Raw genomic sequence first — 17178 nt, 5'->3', positions numbered from 1 at the left:
CACACTAACACACAACACACACTCACATGTACACACATGCATGCACACACTCTCCTATATGCACACACATGCACACACATGTACACAAGCATGCATACACACTCACATATTCACACACAGGCACACACTAGCACACATGTACACATACACTCACATGTACACACATACACACATGCACACACATACTAAATAGGTAACTTAACCTTGTACTGACTGTTTTTTGTCTTATTATATATGCTGGTGAATCCAGTCAAAACTCCAACCTCCGCTAATGCCAGACTTTCAATAATATCCATCAGAAATTTTATTTCTCATCTTTAATACCATAATAGTGTATTTTAAAATGATCCATGCTTAAATAAAACTTTGGTTGTATAGCCATAAAGCACATTTTCCCAGGCTTCTCAATTAACTTTCAGATCTGAATAATACCAGCATGATAATCCTAAAATTTTAAAGCTAGTTTCTGTTTAAATCTTTAATACAGGCCTACAGTCTGCACAGTGGGTCAGCAGTTGTCACCCCACTGTAGAGAAGATAGCAGCCTAGCAGGGTAGGGACAGACTCTGTGCTTTAATACGTATAGGGCTTTAGCAGAGCACATGCTGGGTCGTGGTGGGAAATGGGGAGTGGCTGGCTGTGTAGTGAGCATGGCCTCCAGTGCAGACTCGTGGGTTTTTTTACCTAACTTTAAAAGCTGGACTGTTCATTTTCCTGCTGGTGCATAGCAAACTGACCTCAAACCAACTGCTCGCGATCTGTGTGGTGATACTGCCCTTGGTTCTCAGGGTCTCCTGGGGCTCAGCTGCGTGGTTTGGCTGGTTTTATTTGAGGTCTTTCATGGAGTTTCAGTCTATGGCGGGGGAGCTGGAGTGGGCACAACTACTTCGAGCCTGAGCTCAGCTGGGACGTTGGGACAGCCAACCCTCTCCTTCAAATGACCTCTGGGCGTGGTCTCTTCATCACTCTGGCTGTCGTTTTGCATGCCACTCAGGAGGTTAAAAGTACAAAAAGCAGAAACTTCAAGATGACCTTAAGTCCTAATTCCTGAGTCACATTAGCTACTTTTGGATGAACTGACTCGCAGCACCCGCTAAGGTTGAGTCTGAAGAGAAAAGCAGGGTCCAAGGCATTGGGGCCATCTTTAAAGGTCAGCCACTTACTATAAGGATTAAGTTTTTCTTCCTTCCAGTAAAACGCCACTTTCTCTCCACTCCTCTTCTAGTTCCTTGTATCCCTGGCGATTTGCCTAAACCTACAAATATCACCTTCTTGTCTATCAACATGAAGAATGTCCTGCATTGGAATCCACCCAAGGGTCAACACGGAGCTGAAGTCACATACACTGTGCAGTATTTCATGTAAGTTGCTTCTTTTCCTTACATGTAGTTTATAAATACGAGATTCAGACCCTGTTAATCATGGAATGGTAAACTTTCTATGGCATTAAGTTCTTGGAGAAAGAAAAGTTTGGACATTTCCTGTTTCTTTGATGTTATAATAAGTTATAAAATGGTTATTTTGAGGAGTCAGAAGCACCGAATATTCAGGCCAGAGCATTAGGAGATATCTTACAAAAATTGAGAAAGGAGACCAGCAAAATGGTTTGACAGGTTAACGTACTTCCTACCAAGCCTCAGGACCTGAATTCCGTTCTTGGGACCCACATGTTGGAAGGAGAGAACTGCCTCCAGCCAGGTGTCCTCTCTCACTCACATGCACACATTGGCACACGTGCATATACACACTAGGTTACAATGGATGAAATGAGTGGAGAAAGGAAGTCGGTTAAAGCAGTAGTCTCCATGTGTGCAAATGAAGCAGGACACCAACTCAGACCTCTAAGATTATGGGAATTATGATTCTTAGCTCAAACAAAGCAGAATTCTATGTGAATCCTACTAAACATAGCAGCAAATGGACACTTTTCACCTGCCCTCCAGGACCCTTTACCAAGCACAGAAGAAGCCAAAACACTCAAGAAAGTGTCCATCTCCAGAAACTAAAGGAAATGGGCACAACCCAGACCCCCAACCGTGAAGCAAGCAAACCAAATACTGTAGAACCCACAGCGAAACAACCACAGACATCAAAAACAAAACAGCCCCCCTCCTTTTTTTTTTGAGACAGGGTTTTTCTGTAACTTTGAAGCCTGTCTTGGAACTAGCTCTTGTAGACCAGATTGGCCTTGAACTCACAGAGATCCACCTGCCTCTGCTGGGATTAAAGGTGTGTGCCACCACCTTCTGGCCGGCACTTTTTTCTTAAAAACTGCTTTTTATCTATTTTAAGATTTCGTTTTCTTGATGTGCGCGTACTTTTGCACGTGTAAGTGTCTGTGTGAGTGTATGTCAAACATGTGTGGGTGCCTGTGAAGACCAGAAGAGGGTCCAGATCTCTTGGAACTTGAGTTCCCCATTCCCTGGTGTGGGTGCTGTAAAGTTCTTAACCACTGCACAACCTCTCCAGCCCCACACCATTAACACTCGAGCTCTACGAGTAAAAAGAATCCCTCAGTAATAAGTGCCAAAGTGCTCAAAAGGCTGGCCCAACACTCCGAGAAGGGGTACGTTACTGTCCTTACAGCTAGAAACCAGTGAGGCAGCCCTAAGGAGCCACAGTTTGGTGCCGCAGAATCTCATGGGAAGGGGAGCTGAAGTGACAGCTCATCATGGGGGCCCGGTCGCAGTGCAGCGACAACCCTAGAGTCAAGAGAGGCAGGACGAAAGGAGGTGCAGAGGATGGTTGGCAGCCCACGCTGACCATGAACTCACCGCAGTGCCATGAGCCACACCAGTCCCCAGGAGGCCAGGAGCTGAAGGCAGGCGGGGGCTCCCGCAGAGGGAATCATAGATTTGATAAAGAAGTATTTGACAGAAGTAGAAGTTTAAAATTCTGCACAGAAAAGCTCATTATCTGACTCCCACGCCTACACCTCAGACTTTTAAATGCTATTTTAGTCTTGCCACAGTTCTCAGGGTCTCGTGGGCTGGGAGGGTTCGTTCTTTCGTTGGTTTCATTTGGGATCTTTTCTACAGCTTTCTGTCTATGACAGATGAGGCTTGCCTGATTAGCCAACAGGTAGCCAGCCACATTCAAAGCACTAGTGAGAAATTAGGATAACACCTAATTTGAGCATGAAGGGGAAAGTGAGTTTGAATAAAAAGTTCCTCCAAGACCCTTCCCATGGGAGTAAGCGAAGAATTCAGAATAACGGTCTGTGCTGCTTTATTAAAGCACATGAACAGCACCGTTTCTGTTTGCTCGTCCTTGTTCTTGTTTGTGAGATGCCCCCCCCCAATTCTTCTATCTAGCTCTCAAGACCCAGGATTAAAGGCATGTACTGAGAAATAGGGCTGTTTATAGAATTTTTCTAGACTGATTTGTGACAGGAAGCATAACTGTAGAACTTCATCTTTTCTTGGCATCCAGGAGAAACTGGTTCCAAACCCTCCACAGTTGTACCAGACCTTTCTAGAAGACAACATGGCATCTGCCTATAATCTGCACATACCCTCCCATACTCTTTAAGCCCCCCGGGGTAGTACACAAGCTACCAGTGTAAATGCTATCAAATACTGCCATACGGCAAATGTTCAGTAAAGATGCAATCCCTTCTCCAATGCTTTTAATCCACGGTTGGTTGAACCTACAGAGTTGGTACCCATGGGTACCAAGGATCGACAGCACATCATCGTTTCGTTAGCTAACCTTTCAGTGGTTTTCAAAACCATTTTCCTTACTTCAAAGGTCATGAGGAACTAATATTTCTCACAGTGACAGAACACTTGAACTTCAGCAATTCTGTTCATTTTACCTCATTCCTTTTGATTAAGATTCAAACCAAGTCAAAGTCATTGCTTTATTAGAAACCCGCTTCAGGTATGACCTGATTTCTGTCCATGTAGCTGTCTAATCTTCCTTCTATAAGTAGGATAAAACGCCCGGCATCACTTACACCAAATGTTTCTGGTTAACGAGTTAGAGTGATTTGCTTCTCCCTTGGTTATACTTCCTGACTTGTATGATGGTTTGAACTTTAAAACACATGCATGCGCCACATTTGCCAGTGACAATGACCATTTTTGTCCTTGGGAAATGAGTTCTGATCATGGAAACTTCGGGAAATACTCCTTGGCTGTTGTCTTGAACTCCGTTCTCACCTCCAAGGATGCTGTCAGGAGCTGGTGTTTAAAGGAAGACCTCAGCTCCACAGAAAGCGATAGCTCACCAGCTTCTCACTCTTCCTCCCATCAGGTGGGGCAAAGAGCTTGCTCTGGCCTGTAGACTTCCCAGGGCTTCTGAAAGTACTTTAAATAATAGTCAGGGTTATCATTGCCGTATGAGAACAAATAAGTTAAATTATGCAACTTTTTAAAAGGAGTACTTAAAAAGACACTTGCCTCATGAGTGTTCAGATGCACTTGGGTATGTACCAGTGAACAGGAACATGGGTGTAGTGCTGGAGTCAAGACAGTCCTGGGTTTGTGGCCAGGTTGTGAGCCTGCCCGAGCAACCTTGAGCGTGGTACACACTTTTATAGTGTTTAGTGAGGTTTGTTTCCAGAGCAAAACTGTTTAAAGTTTCAGTTTTACTTACTCACAAAATAATTTAGTGTAGAAAACAGCAGAGCACCCAAAACACCAGCTTTGGTGCTGGGGAAAGTGATTCCAATTCCAGATAAACCTTTTGCTACTTCTGCAAACTTGACTGGATCCCTTCATGGTACTGAGTTTCAATTTCCTGCTCTGTAATAATGCGACAAGAACAAGGAAGCTCACTTCCTGCGTCCTTCTTCAACTTCCTGGGCATGCTACAATAGGGGGAAATGTGTAAGCCTGGAGTACCAGCCTCAGTTCATCACAGACATTCATAGACATTGGCGCTTACTAGAAATAGATGGAGACCAGCAAGGCCCCCACAGGATTGGGGTTGGACTATTTGTCAGGTCTCCCAAGCAGGTATCTGTGACCGGCATTTTCTTCTCGGTCAGCATCTACATGGTAAGAAGGCGCCCTGCCTTTGGTGGAGTGAGGTAGTTTACAGAAGGAAACACAAAGGAAGTAATGATAGCATTTCCCCCACTTCAAGTCAAGACCTGTTGACAGGTTAAGAAGGCAACATGAGCCCATATTCCTAATCCTAACATCTGGAAGGTCGAAGCAAAAGAATCAGGAGTTCAAGGTCATTGTCAGCTTCATTGTGCATTCAAGACTAGCCTGGACCGCATGAGCCTCCCATCTCAAAAGACCGAAAACAACAATAAGAAGAAATTGACGAGTAGATCAGTTTTGAGTAACATAAATGGTATCTTGTATGGAAAAAATTGGAATGGTATGGACTGGTAAACAGCCAAATGCACAGCTAACAAAGAAGTTTGGGTATAATCTGGTAAAACCTGTTTCTGTGCCTTAGTGTGCTCTGTAAACTGAATCAAAATGTAACTATCTATGTAAATACAGATCCATTTTTCCTTTATCATTAATCAGAAAGTCCCCAGGCAAGGTTGATAACTTGCAAGGAAAAGATGGTTAAGATCTGACTGCACTGCTAACATCTTTTTGCAAATGTGGCATTTATGGAATAAAAGAGATTTGCTTCAGAACTCTGTTGCCACATTTTTGACGACTTTGGCAATACTCAGGAAGGTTGCCAAACCCTCCTTATCAAGAAAAACTCTTTCCAAGACTTTTGTTATGAATGCTTCTCCACTCGCCCCTTTTGCTGCTATTCCCAAGTCTGTTTTGTGCCCCCCCTAATGCTCCTGAACCTTTTTTTTGTACAGCTTTAATTACCTTTGTCCTTCTTAAATTTCTCTACTTTTGCCCATAAAGTAGTCACAAAAGCAACACTGCTATAAAACATTGTTTCCACTTTATGAGACTTTATTTCCTTAATCTTTTTTATTGATTTTATTGAGTTCTACATTTTTCTGTGCTCCCCTCCCTGTCTCTCCCCTCCCCTTCAACCCTCTCCCATGGTCCCCATGCTCCCAATTTACTCAGGAGATCTTGTCTTTTTCTACTTCCCATGTAGATTAGATCCATGTATGTCTCTCTTAGGGTCCTCATTGTTGTCTAGGTTCTCTGGGATTGTGATTTGTAGGCTAGTTTTCTTGGCTTTATGTTTAAAAACCACTTAGGAATGAGTACTTGTGATAATTGTCTTTCTAGATCTGGTTTACCTCACTCAAAATGATGTTTTCTAGCTCTACCCATTTGCCTGCAAATCTCAAGATGTCATTATTTTTTCTGCTGTACAACACACCATTGTGTAAATGTGTATATTCAAAGGATGCTCAATCATGCTCCTGAAGTTTGAATGCAGACTTTGCTCTGGGTATTCCTGCCTAAGCCATCCACGAGCAATTTGAGCATTGACTCCAAAATCACTTCCTCCCACTCATACCTGTCTCTTGAACCCAGAGCGCCTGCATTTGGAAGACTCTTAACACACCTCAAACTCAGCCTGGCACTGCTGAATTTATTAGATTTTCCTCCTCCTATCCTTCCCCTCCCCAGTTTCCCAAACTCACTCTTCTTTGGTGATCTTTATCAGATAAATTATAATCTCTGCTCTTGCCCCAACTGGGAAGAGGTATTTCATCATCAGTGTGTGATCTCTTGCATGCACTCAGTCACCTGGTCTTGGCTCCTACAAGTTCTTGTTTTTCTTGTGTCCTCACTCATCTCACTACCACTTCCGACTCCTCCAGACTGCCCTCTAGAGGCGACCACCACACACTGCATTCTCTGGAGATGACTGGTTGGCCTTCTAAACCGTGCTTTTGGCTTGTTCCCCAAAGCCCTGCTTTAATCCCTTCAGTAGCCTCCAGGGCGACCCTATCTCTCTGACTGACATATCACTCACTGAACATTTTATGCCGCAGTCTCTCTAACCCGAGAAATACTGAAAATATTTCCCCTCCCCATTTTCTTTGGATGTTGGTATTTTAAAGGCAACAACCACAAGAAATTATAAACAACCTTCTCAATTCAGTAGCAATATGGTGATGGTACACTCTCAAGTGCTGCATCCTAGTAAAATTTCCCCCAGGCTCTTAATACTTAGTAAAGTTTAAATTTTATGAGAATGTCAAAGTAATATCTCTTCCAATAAAAAAGACTAACTTTCCTTAATGCATCCATCACTCTAACCTCATATGTGTAATATAAAGTAGACTAAAAACTTAATTACTAGAGACTGATCGCACAGTATTTAAAAATGTTACTGTCGCTGAAGTATGAAACTCCAATGTGCTTTCAGGCTGCACTATCCACATTATAATTCACAGAAAAGCAAAGTGTTTATAGAAACTCTGTCTCACGCTCCTGACAGCTAATAAAAATATCGACAATAGCCAAAGGGGATTCCGATAGACCAGAAAGACAGGCATCTGTGTTTTGCTGAAGAGACGGTCTCCCATCTACTTTTCTTAATGATGTTTTTAAATTGTAAAACCTGCAAGAGGCCTCATTTACTAATTCATCGTTTCTTTCCTGGCAGATACGGGCAGAAGGAATGGCTGAGTGTGTCGGGATGCAGAAGCATCAGCAGGACCTACTGCGATCTTTCTGCTGAGACCTCAGACTACGAGCACCAGTACTATGCCAAGGTGCAGGCCACTTGGGAAACCAAGTGTTCCGAATGGGCTGAGACGGGACGGTTCTATCCTTTCTTAGAAAGTGAGTAACACCGCTGTCCACTGAGCATGCTCTAATCTGGATTCCTAGCATGGTACTCTGGCCTCATGGGCAACTTTGCCCAGGGAAAAGGGTCTGCTTGACTCTGGTCTGTGGAGCAGGTTGAGAAACAGCCCTGCATTTCATGTGGGTGAACCCCAGAGTCAAATCTGTAGATTGATAGGTTTGGCCAAGGTATCGTTAAGGTCTCTCTCAGATTCAGAGTTAAAGACAGCTACCTATAATATCAAACTTTGATTTTGTCTTATCATTTTTTTTATCATAGAAGAGGCTATGCATTCAAAAACATATTGTGGGTGAGTCAGTCATGGATATGTACTCTGATTGCATTGCAAAATCTCATTTTTATTAAATGTGGTATTGTGCTGTTTTTTTCTAGGTGTAACTCAGAATTAAGGCAAGAATATTCCTGCTATTTGCTTTTTATTTTTTTGCTATTTTTTCTTTATTTTCCCTTCCTTTTTTCTTTTTTTTTTGCCATTCTTTTTCCTTCTCCAACCATGAGGGATGCAGGCAGGGCCACCATAATGAAGCATCCAAGGCCACAGAGGCCCCAGGGGGTGGTCCCTTTTCTAGGGGTCTGTCAGGTCTGTCAGGGGTTGGTGTCCCATGTCCTCAGGTCAGATCCGGCTCCTCTGTTTTTCAACAGGGCATAAGCAAAGAATGCTATTTATATTTTTAAAATAGTTTTTAAAAAACAATATTTTTGACACGTGAAAATGACATGAAGTTTACATTTCAATGTCAGGGGCTGGAGCAATGGTTCAGCAGTAAAGAGCACATGTTGTTCTTTGCAGAGGACTAGGGTTTAGTTGCCAGCACCTACGTGGCTCACAACCACATCTAATTCAGTTCCACAGGATCCGACACCCTCTTCTGGCCTCCACTGGCAATGAGTGTGCTGTGGTATGCAGGCAAAACACCCATACACATAAAATAAAAATAAATTCTAAAAATAATCTAGAAAAGATTTTTGCAGACTTCAGTGTCTATATATAAAGTTTTCCAGAACTCCAACCCTGCTCACTTATTTACACTAAGGCCAATGACTGCTTTTGAGCCACAAACTGCAGAGAGCCTTTTATGGTGAAAGGGTCTCCCATAAGAGGGTGGTTTTAGAACTTTGATCCAAGAAGGGTTGTGCTGTAGCGTTATCTCAGGGTTGTTTTCACACCTGAAGATGCTAATACTGTCTTCTCCTCTAAGCACAAGTTGGCCCGCCAGAGGTTGTCCTGAAAACGGGAGAGAAGTCCATCTCTATTGTCCTGACAGCACCGGAGAAGTGGAAAATAAATCCCAAAGATGACCCCGTCTCTATGCAACAGATATACTCCAATCTGAAGTACAACGTGTCTGTGTATAACACTAAATCTAGAATGGTGAGCCCTACCGGGGATGGGGTCTGTCCTTTGGGCTCCCTTTCTGTGCTGCCACAAGCATGGGCAATTCTGCTTCTTCAGTTCTCTTCCGAGAAGGTGGTAGCTGATACTATTCAGAAGAGATATTGTGCAAGATAAAATGAGAGCTGAGGAGAGTTCCAGCCTTTCCCTGCTGAAGCGCACTGCTAACAGTGCGTGACGTCACAATTGGAGTGTAGGGCACTCGGGCATTTCACCTGGGCAAGCTTCTTTACTGACACATCATCTCTCACTTTCCAGGGATTATAGATATATGAATATATAATATGCTATATAATGTACACATACATATATGTATACACTACATATACACTACATATACATATATATACATACATACATATATATATATGTATATATATATATAAGCAAGAAGGCAGGACAAAGTTAAGCAAGAACTCTACCTTAAGAATGGGTCCACTTCTAACTATGTTCTGCTCAGCTAAACGAAAATATATTTTTAAAAATACACTGAGAAAAGTAAAAGCTTATAATTTATGACAGGAAGGATCTGGTGGCATCTTGGCCTTTCCCTTTTTCCTCGAGCTGTCCTGGGGTGGTCCTGGGATCTTTGGCTCTAATCTCGGTTTGCACTTCCCTGCACCAGTGGTCCCAGTACATCACCAACAGCACACTGGAGTTCACCTGGCTGGAACCAAGCATTCAATACTGCATCCATGTGGAGTCTTTTGTCCCAGGACCCCCTCGCCTCCCTCTGCCTTCTCAAAAGAGATGCTTCAGTACTTTGAAAGGTAAGCTGTGAGAGATTTTAGCTAGCTTCAGGAAAGAAAGCTGATAAAACAAAAAGTACGACAGTTTAGATAGAGTCTATGATTATCAGGTTTGAAACAGTAGTAAAATGCCTACTTCTCTAGATGCATTGAACTATCTACCATTGAGCTTGGTCACTATTAGGGAGGGTTGTCACAACATCTGAAAACTGTCGGCAAGGCCCAGGACTCCATTGGCAACCATCCTCCCCAATTAACAGAGCTTTCTACCTTGAGAAACAGAATTAAGAACTTTCATGCGAGATGGGTGGTGGGAGCCCATGTCTTTAATCCCAGCACTTGGGAGGCAGAGGCAGGAGGATCTCTGTGAGTTCAAGGACAGCCTGATCTAGAAGAGCTAGCTCCAGGACAGCTAGGACTATTACACAGAGAAACTCCGTCTTGAAATCCCACCTCCCAAAAGAAAGAATTTTCATATATGTCATTTTTTTCTTCTATCCAGCCATAGTCACTCTAACCACGGCTCTGAGAACACCCAAAAACTATACAGTAGGAAGCAAAGCATTGTTCTGTGAACACTTGCAGACACCACTGCTTTGATTGCCCCTTGGGATACAGGCTCCTCAAGTTGCCTTCAGACATCACCTGTCACTTTCAGTCACAGGCAGACGTGGAATCATCAGAATTACTCTCTTACGATTGCTTCTCTCTGCCTCCTTCTTGGGTTTTCCAACAAGGCTCCCAAGGAACTGTTGCCTTGAGTGCTTCTTTTAAAAGACCTGGAGTTATGAGCCTTGTGTGTGTTCCCTACAGAGAGAACTTCAACTCAAACCCTAAAAAAGGGGGAAAAAATAGACCCTCAAGTTCCTCTGCTTCATCAGATGGTGTTCATCCCTTATCATTCTGACCTTCCCCTCTAACAAATGGTCACAACCTCTTACAGGTTCTGGTTCTTTCCCCATCCCTGACTGAGAGCCACATCCCTTAGCCAGTCAATGGCTACACACACCTTTAATCCCAGCATTTAGGTGGCAGAGGCAGGTAAAACTCTAAGTTTGAGGTCAGCCTGGTCTATAGATCAAGTTCCAGGACAGTCATGGCTACACAGAAAAACCCTGTCTAGAAATTTAGAAAAAAAAGAGCCCCTAGGCCCAGGCCCAGTATCGCCCATGTCCCACCTCCACCCTGTTGCTCTCCTCTTCCCTTTCTATTGTACCTGGGAGTCTCACTTCACCATGCCATCTCTTTGGCAAGAAAGGATGCTCTACCTGAATATACAAGTAGAACTCAAATGCCAAGCAAGCAGGAAAGGGACCCAAAGCAGGCTGGAGGTATCAGTTTTGTGTCTGGAATTAAGTGCTGTGTTTCCTAACAGTTTGATCAGTGCCAATAACTGGTCATTTACCTACCATTCAATGGAGCTCACTTACTCAACGGGCAGAGCTAAGACAACTAAATACAGCTCACCCAACATCTTCTCTGTAAGAACATGGAACCCATTTCCTCGCCAGTGCAGTAAAAGGAACAGATACAGGCACACCATATCTAGTACTGAAGTTTCCCATAATACCCCACCTAATGACTGAGCATACCTTCCAAGACACTGCTTCCTTTATTTAAAAATAATCAATTTCATCTCTTTAGGGACTATGCCTTGAAAAGTATCTCTGCTCCAGAAGTTTCTCAACTAAACCCCCTAAGTGAAAACAAAATGTATCAGGTTTATTGTAGCAAATGTGTTATGTCACACTAAACACCAGAAATTGTCGTGATCATCTTAGGATCAGCCCGGTGTCACGGTGAGATCAGGGGCTGTGCTGAGGGCTGAGCTGCTATCTAAAGCAGAACAGGTCCCAGCTGAAGTAGGACAAGTATCCAACAACCGCAGCATTTGCACCACAGCCTTGGCCCATTTCTGTGTAAGCCAACGAGCACTCTCTCTGCGGACCCTGGAGTCAGTAAAAGAGGCTTCAAGGGATGCCCCTAATGGATTTTCCCACTGGTGTGGTCGCTCACTCCCCATCACTCTCATCATACACACATCCGTTTCCCATTTACATCTGTAAATGGCAGTTAGTGAGATAGATGCTACACTGTTTTCTTTCCATCAGACAGCATCCAACATCCACATGGATGAGAACACTCCTGTGACACACTGGCTGATCTTATTAGTATATAAAGGATGTCAAGGGTTTTGTGGTTTGTGCTAAGTTTGCATGGTCTGTGTGTGTGTGCGTGCACGCGTGTGCAAGCGTGTGCCCAGTGTGTATTTCTGCAGCACTGTAGAATTCTACAGAGAAACAGAACCAATAGAATATATATAGACACAAGAGAGATATTAAGGAGTTAGCTCTCATCATTGTGTAAGCTGGAAAGTACAAAATCTTTAGAGCAGGCATCAATCTGAGGACCCTAGGGACAACTGGCATTGTAGTTCGTTCCCAAATGCCACATGGGAGTAGAATTCCCTCCTCTTCAGGCTCATTGGTCTCTTTTTCTTAAGAGCATCTAATTGAGTAGATGAGACTTTTCTACATTATAGAGAACAATTTTCTTTGCTCTAAATCTACTCTTTAAAATGCTGAATCTCATCTACAAATGTCTAAAGAATCATCTGGAATAGTGTTTAGCAAGTATCCATGGCCTACACACGTTGACATATAAAGTTAACCTGCACAACTTCCAAGCAGTCCCCATGAGCTTCACAAAGGTGCCTGACTAACTCAGAGGGAGGTTTCCCATGCCTGGCACTAGGGATTTCACTAAAGAGGGCGTTGCTGCTTGGTTTGAAGAGCTGTGAATTCCTAGGCTGACAGACCCATGGGTTTTCACATACATGAGCCAGGATCAGTGTCAGAGCATTAAAAAAGATTTTGGAATGCACAATGACTTATATTAGTAATGGAGACTTACTATAAAGACATGGGTGAGTTTTGACAGTGCCTTGAGACCTTCATTGTCAGGGAGATGGCAAATCCTAAGACCCCTTACTTACTTAGCTTCTCAGTGTCTAGCTGAGAAACACAACGGTTCAGTCCTGATCCGTGATTTTTCTTTAACAGATCGAATGTCAGCATTGAAGTTTAAAGTCATCTTCTGGTATGTCTTGCCCACATCTGTCATCGTTTTTCTTCTTTCTCTGATTGGCTACTCAGTTTACCGTTACATCCACGTTGGCAAAGAAAAGCACCCGTCGAATTTGGTGAGTGCTTGGCACAGAGCAAGACCGTTCTGACAACAGAAAGAGAGAAGAGGAGGGTCAGAACAGATACGGTTTCACATCAGAGCCAAGTGGCTTAGATGAATTCTAAAACACATTCTGAGCTAAGAGCAGCTGAGTAGGAGAGTCCTTCCATAGCGTGTATGCCATCCTGGGTGATAACCCCTGCGCCCCAAAACCCAACAAAGAGCAGCTTTTGTGCTGAATCCACTCACAGATATACCAACACTAAACCCCCCTCGGGTTTGAAACACTTTTATAAGTGCTTGAGATAAGGTTGTGGAATAAACGGATCATTTAAGTCATGATCTCTCTGCCATTCTCAAGTTCAAGCCTCTTAGAGACAATGTATGAAGGTTAAACAAACGAAAACAGGTTTTTGAGGACTCATGGGGTAGAAGGAAGCCTGAAATCTTTAGTATGGGGGGGAATCCTTTTTCATATTCAAGGGCATGAAAGTAAGAGCTGGGACACTTACTATGGGCAGAGAAATTAGCAGAGCAAGGGAAGGCAGATAGCATGCTGGGAAAGTTTGTCATATGACCAGCCTATTGTGTTCTCCGTGAACAGCCACACTGGAGAGCCGACACTGGGCTGTGCTGCGGGAGTATTTGGTGCTGTTCTCGGGACTGAGCTTTGTTTGGTCTTCAGAGAATTTTCAGTAAGGTTCTGAGCTGCAATGCTATGATCACCATTTTGTTTTAGATCTTCTTGTAGAAAATAAAAGCAACTTGTTCTGGTAAAGCAAATGCAGCTAAGGCGCTATCCAGGGGAGAAAAGATGACAGTCTCCAAGAGGAGAATGGGGCATGGGGATAGGGATTTGGAATGTGGAATCTAAACACACTTAGGAGGCACATGGTCAGGACTTGAGCATACACTGCAAGAGGAAGCAAGAGGAAGAAGCAAATGAGATGTTCTGGGACCATCTGGTGAAAAGGACCCCATGGGCTGAGCAGTTAAATGAAAGCATGTCACGGGGTGACAGGAAGATTGTACCTTGTCACTAATGCTTCCTTCAATAACAGGCACCTTCCATGTACCCCAAAGCAGAACAAAAATTATGTCTGTGTTGCTCAGGGTGAAGATAGGGCCCTGCACATGCAGACAGTGTTCTGCCTTTTAGCTCCATCTCCAAACAATTCTTTATCTTTTCTTTTGAGACAAGGTCTGACTAAATCGCTTCAGATGGTCTTTCCTCTCTTAGCCTCCAGAGTGTCTGGGGTTATTGGGGCCTTATTGATTTTCCTTATTCTTGTATATTCTTGACATGATTTAGAATTTTTTTTTAAAAAATCTCCCATAAACTAGCAGATGAATTGCTTTTTTTTCTTTTTCTTTTCCTAGCACAATTTGAACATTATATTCCTGTGTCCACTCCTTTCTGGTGTTGTAATAGAGTGCTTTGACTAAATCAATTTCTGAGAAGAGGAGTTTGTTTCAGCCCATAGTTCCAAATTACAATGTAGACAAAGGCTGCGTGTTTGTTCCCAGCCACCCAGACCCAAAGTAATCACACAAAACTAATTGCAACACTGTTTATATTAGCTCAGCCTTCTTACTAGCTGACTCTTACATCTTGAATTAACCCATTTCTATTAATTTACGTATCACCATGAGGCTCATGGTTTACTGATAAGGTAAGGTTCTCCAGCATCTGTCTCCTTCTGCAGCTACACGGTGTCTCTCTGATTCTGCCTTCTTTCTCCCCTATCTCCGCTTGGAATTCCCACCTTACCCCATTCTGTGCTGTCATAGGCCCAAAGCAGATTCTTTATAAACCACTGACAATAAAACATATTTATAGAATACAGATGGGAATCCCACATCATTACAGCCCATCATGGGGAATGGGGGAAGATGGTAGGAGCTTGAAGCAGAATATCACAGAAAACAATGGTTTAATGCCTCCAAAGCCCAGCCTAGGGAAAGATGCTGACCACGTCCAGGGTGTGTCCTCCCATCTCAGCTTAACTAAGGAAATCTCTCACAGGCTTGCCCACAGACCAACCTAATCCAAACATAGAAAGTTCCTCATTGAGTTTCTCCCCAGGAGATTCTGTACTGTCAAGGCGACAATAGAAACATCATACTCCCTTTCTGAATCCTATGTTTATGCCTGTGTACATTTCATATCCACGGCCTATCCAGGAAAGGGCTAGTGGGCTGGGCAGCCCCAGCTTACTAACGGCAAACAGAACACGCTTTCACCTGCCTTACTCACCAACAGTCCTCATCTAGCAGAGTTTCCAATCTTAAAGAATCGAGAAGATTCTAGAACTTGATTGACTCACCAGCAGCCCCCTTTTCAGTCACCCCACCTCCACCCCGAAAACCTCACATCAGATGCTCACCAGTGATGCAGTTCACTTCTGGTTGTGTTTTGTGGGTGGAGTGAAGTTTTCTCTATAGGCCGAGCCTAATTCTCTTTGCTGAGTTGGTAAGAGAGGGTCTCACACTATCCGGCAACACCGGAAGTTCTAGCTGGCTCTGTTTGTAATCTCTCTCCGAAGTGAAAAGATGAAGTTCCTTCTCTTCTCCCTGCAGGTTTTGATTTACGGAAATGAAATTGAAAGATTCTTTGAACCTACTGAAACAATTACGTTCAATTTTATCACCCTCGATATGTTGGATGATTCTAAATGTTCTCAAAAGGATATGAGCTTACTGGGAAAAAGCAGTGATGGTTCCAGCCGGAATGACCCCGAGCTCCGTGGAAGCCGGGAAGCCCATCTGGAGGAAGTAGAGGGACAACACTTAGGATACTCTTCGCATTTGATGGACAATGTCTGTGGTGCTGAGCTAAGCGACAGAAATGCTTGCCTAGGCCAGCGTGAATGGCTTAGCGGCACCGTGCCCACACTGGAGGCAGACACCGAGCCCGAGTACAGTGTCCCAACTGATTTCTACAGGGAGGCTGAAGACCACCAGTTCTGTGGACAGGAAGAGGCATCCAGCACAGGGAGATTATCTGAGCCACAGGCATCTTTAGCAAACTTAGGTCCGCCTTTTGAGGACCTACGTCCCCTGGGACAGGAGCATCCTGGCTCAGGAGAGGGGTCAGAGGAAGAGTCATGTACAACACTGGTGGATTGGGACCCTCACACTGGCAGGCTGTGCATCCCTTCTTTACCTAGCTTTGGCCAGGAGCCTGTGGAATATCGACGTTATGAGAGAGAACGGCTTGCAGAGGGTGGCCTTTTGTCTAGACTCTATGAGAGCCAGGCACCTGACAAGCCAGAGGACGAACGTGAGAACTATTTCATGCAATTTATGGAGGAATGGGGGGTGAGTGTACGAATGGAAAGCTAACCCCATACATTTTGTTGGCTGACTTCTTAAGTGATGGGGCATGTGCCCGTCAGCAATTGAATGAACCATTCCAGGGGGTGAACCACGGAAATAAATAGGTCAACCCGTGTTCAGATTCCCCAGCATTAGACATGACTGTCTTGTTTCTGTTCACGCACTTGGTTGACCCTGCCACCTCCAGATGGTTGACTTCTACAGGACCATCTTCCCAATCCACAGCAAATCCTGGAGTACAAGGAACTTTCTGGAATACAGAGCCCTGGGCTTTGTTGTAGACAGAGTAAGCATTTCCAGTTTGGATGGGGAGTATGTACCATGGTCAAGGTTTCCTATTTTCTAACAAGTACGCCTGTGCAGTTACGTTCTGGATTTTTACCATATGCATGTAAAACTATCCAAATGATTTCATAAAAGTCACGTATTTTATAAACACCCCTTTTCTATAATTTGTTGATTGTGTGAATGTTAGGACGCTCCAAGATGTACCCATGCCACGAAGTGGATGGAGAGTGGTTAGCATATAAAGGACATAAGTCACTGTGCAGTCGTGATAACCCACGCTCAGAGCGAGCAATCAGGCCAGCCTTCATGCTTCTGTCTTCTGTAAGAGGCAGTGTTTATCAGTTTTGGGGCAGTTTTGGAGTGTGAGCTAAATGGTGGTTCTTTCGTAGTCAGGATAACACCCTCTCAGTAATTTAGTGGGGACCTGTGTTGCCTAAAAGATCTGCCACAGTTTCTTTTATTTATTTATTTATTTATTTATTTATTTATTTATTTATTGCCACAGTTTCTTAA

The 17178-nt window shown here is 43.7% G+C and overlaps 1 protein-coding gene across 3 annotated transcripts; it reads left to right on the top strand.

Moving 5' to 3' along the window:
* Positions 1-1269: 1269 nt before the first annotated feature.
* Positions 1270-16498, top strand: Il20ra (interleukin 20 receptor subunit alpha). 3 transcript variants are annotated; one of them, XM_005360967.3, is made up of 6 exons: positions 1270-1361; positions 7507-7685; positions 8910-9082; positions 9729-9873; positions 12915-13054; positions 15619-16498. In XM_005360967.3, exons 1-6 carry the CDS (start codon positions 1285-1287, stop codon positions 16381-16383), a joined length of 1479 nt encoding a protein of 492 aa, XP_005361024.1. In that variant the 5' UTR covers positions 1270-1284; the 3' UTR covers positions 16384-16498. The 3 variants fall into 3 exon arrangements, with proteins under 3 accessions (XP_005361024.1, XP_026642292.1, XP_026642291.1); XM_026786491.1 differs by lacking the exon at positions 7507-7685 and having other exon boundaries at positions 1292-1361; positions 8976-9082; XM_026786490.1 differs by lacking the exon at positions 7507-7685 and having other exon boundaries at positions 1292-1361.
* The last annotated feature ends 680 nt before the right edge of the window (positions 16499-17178 follow it).

Source organism: Microtus ochrogaster, linkage group LG4 (assembly GCF_000317375.1).
Source record: "Microtus ochrogaster isolate Prairie Vole_2 linkage group LG4, MicOch1.0, whole genome shotgun sequence".
In the NCBI taxonomy this organism is placed as follows: Eukaryota; Metazoa; Chordata; class Mammalia; order Rodentia; family Cricetidae; genus Microtus; species Microtus ochrogaster.
Note: the sequence above shows the minus strand (reverse complement) of the source record. Positions and strands in the feature narration are given on the sequence as shown.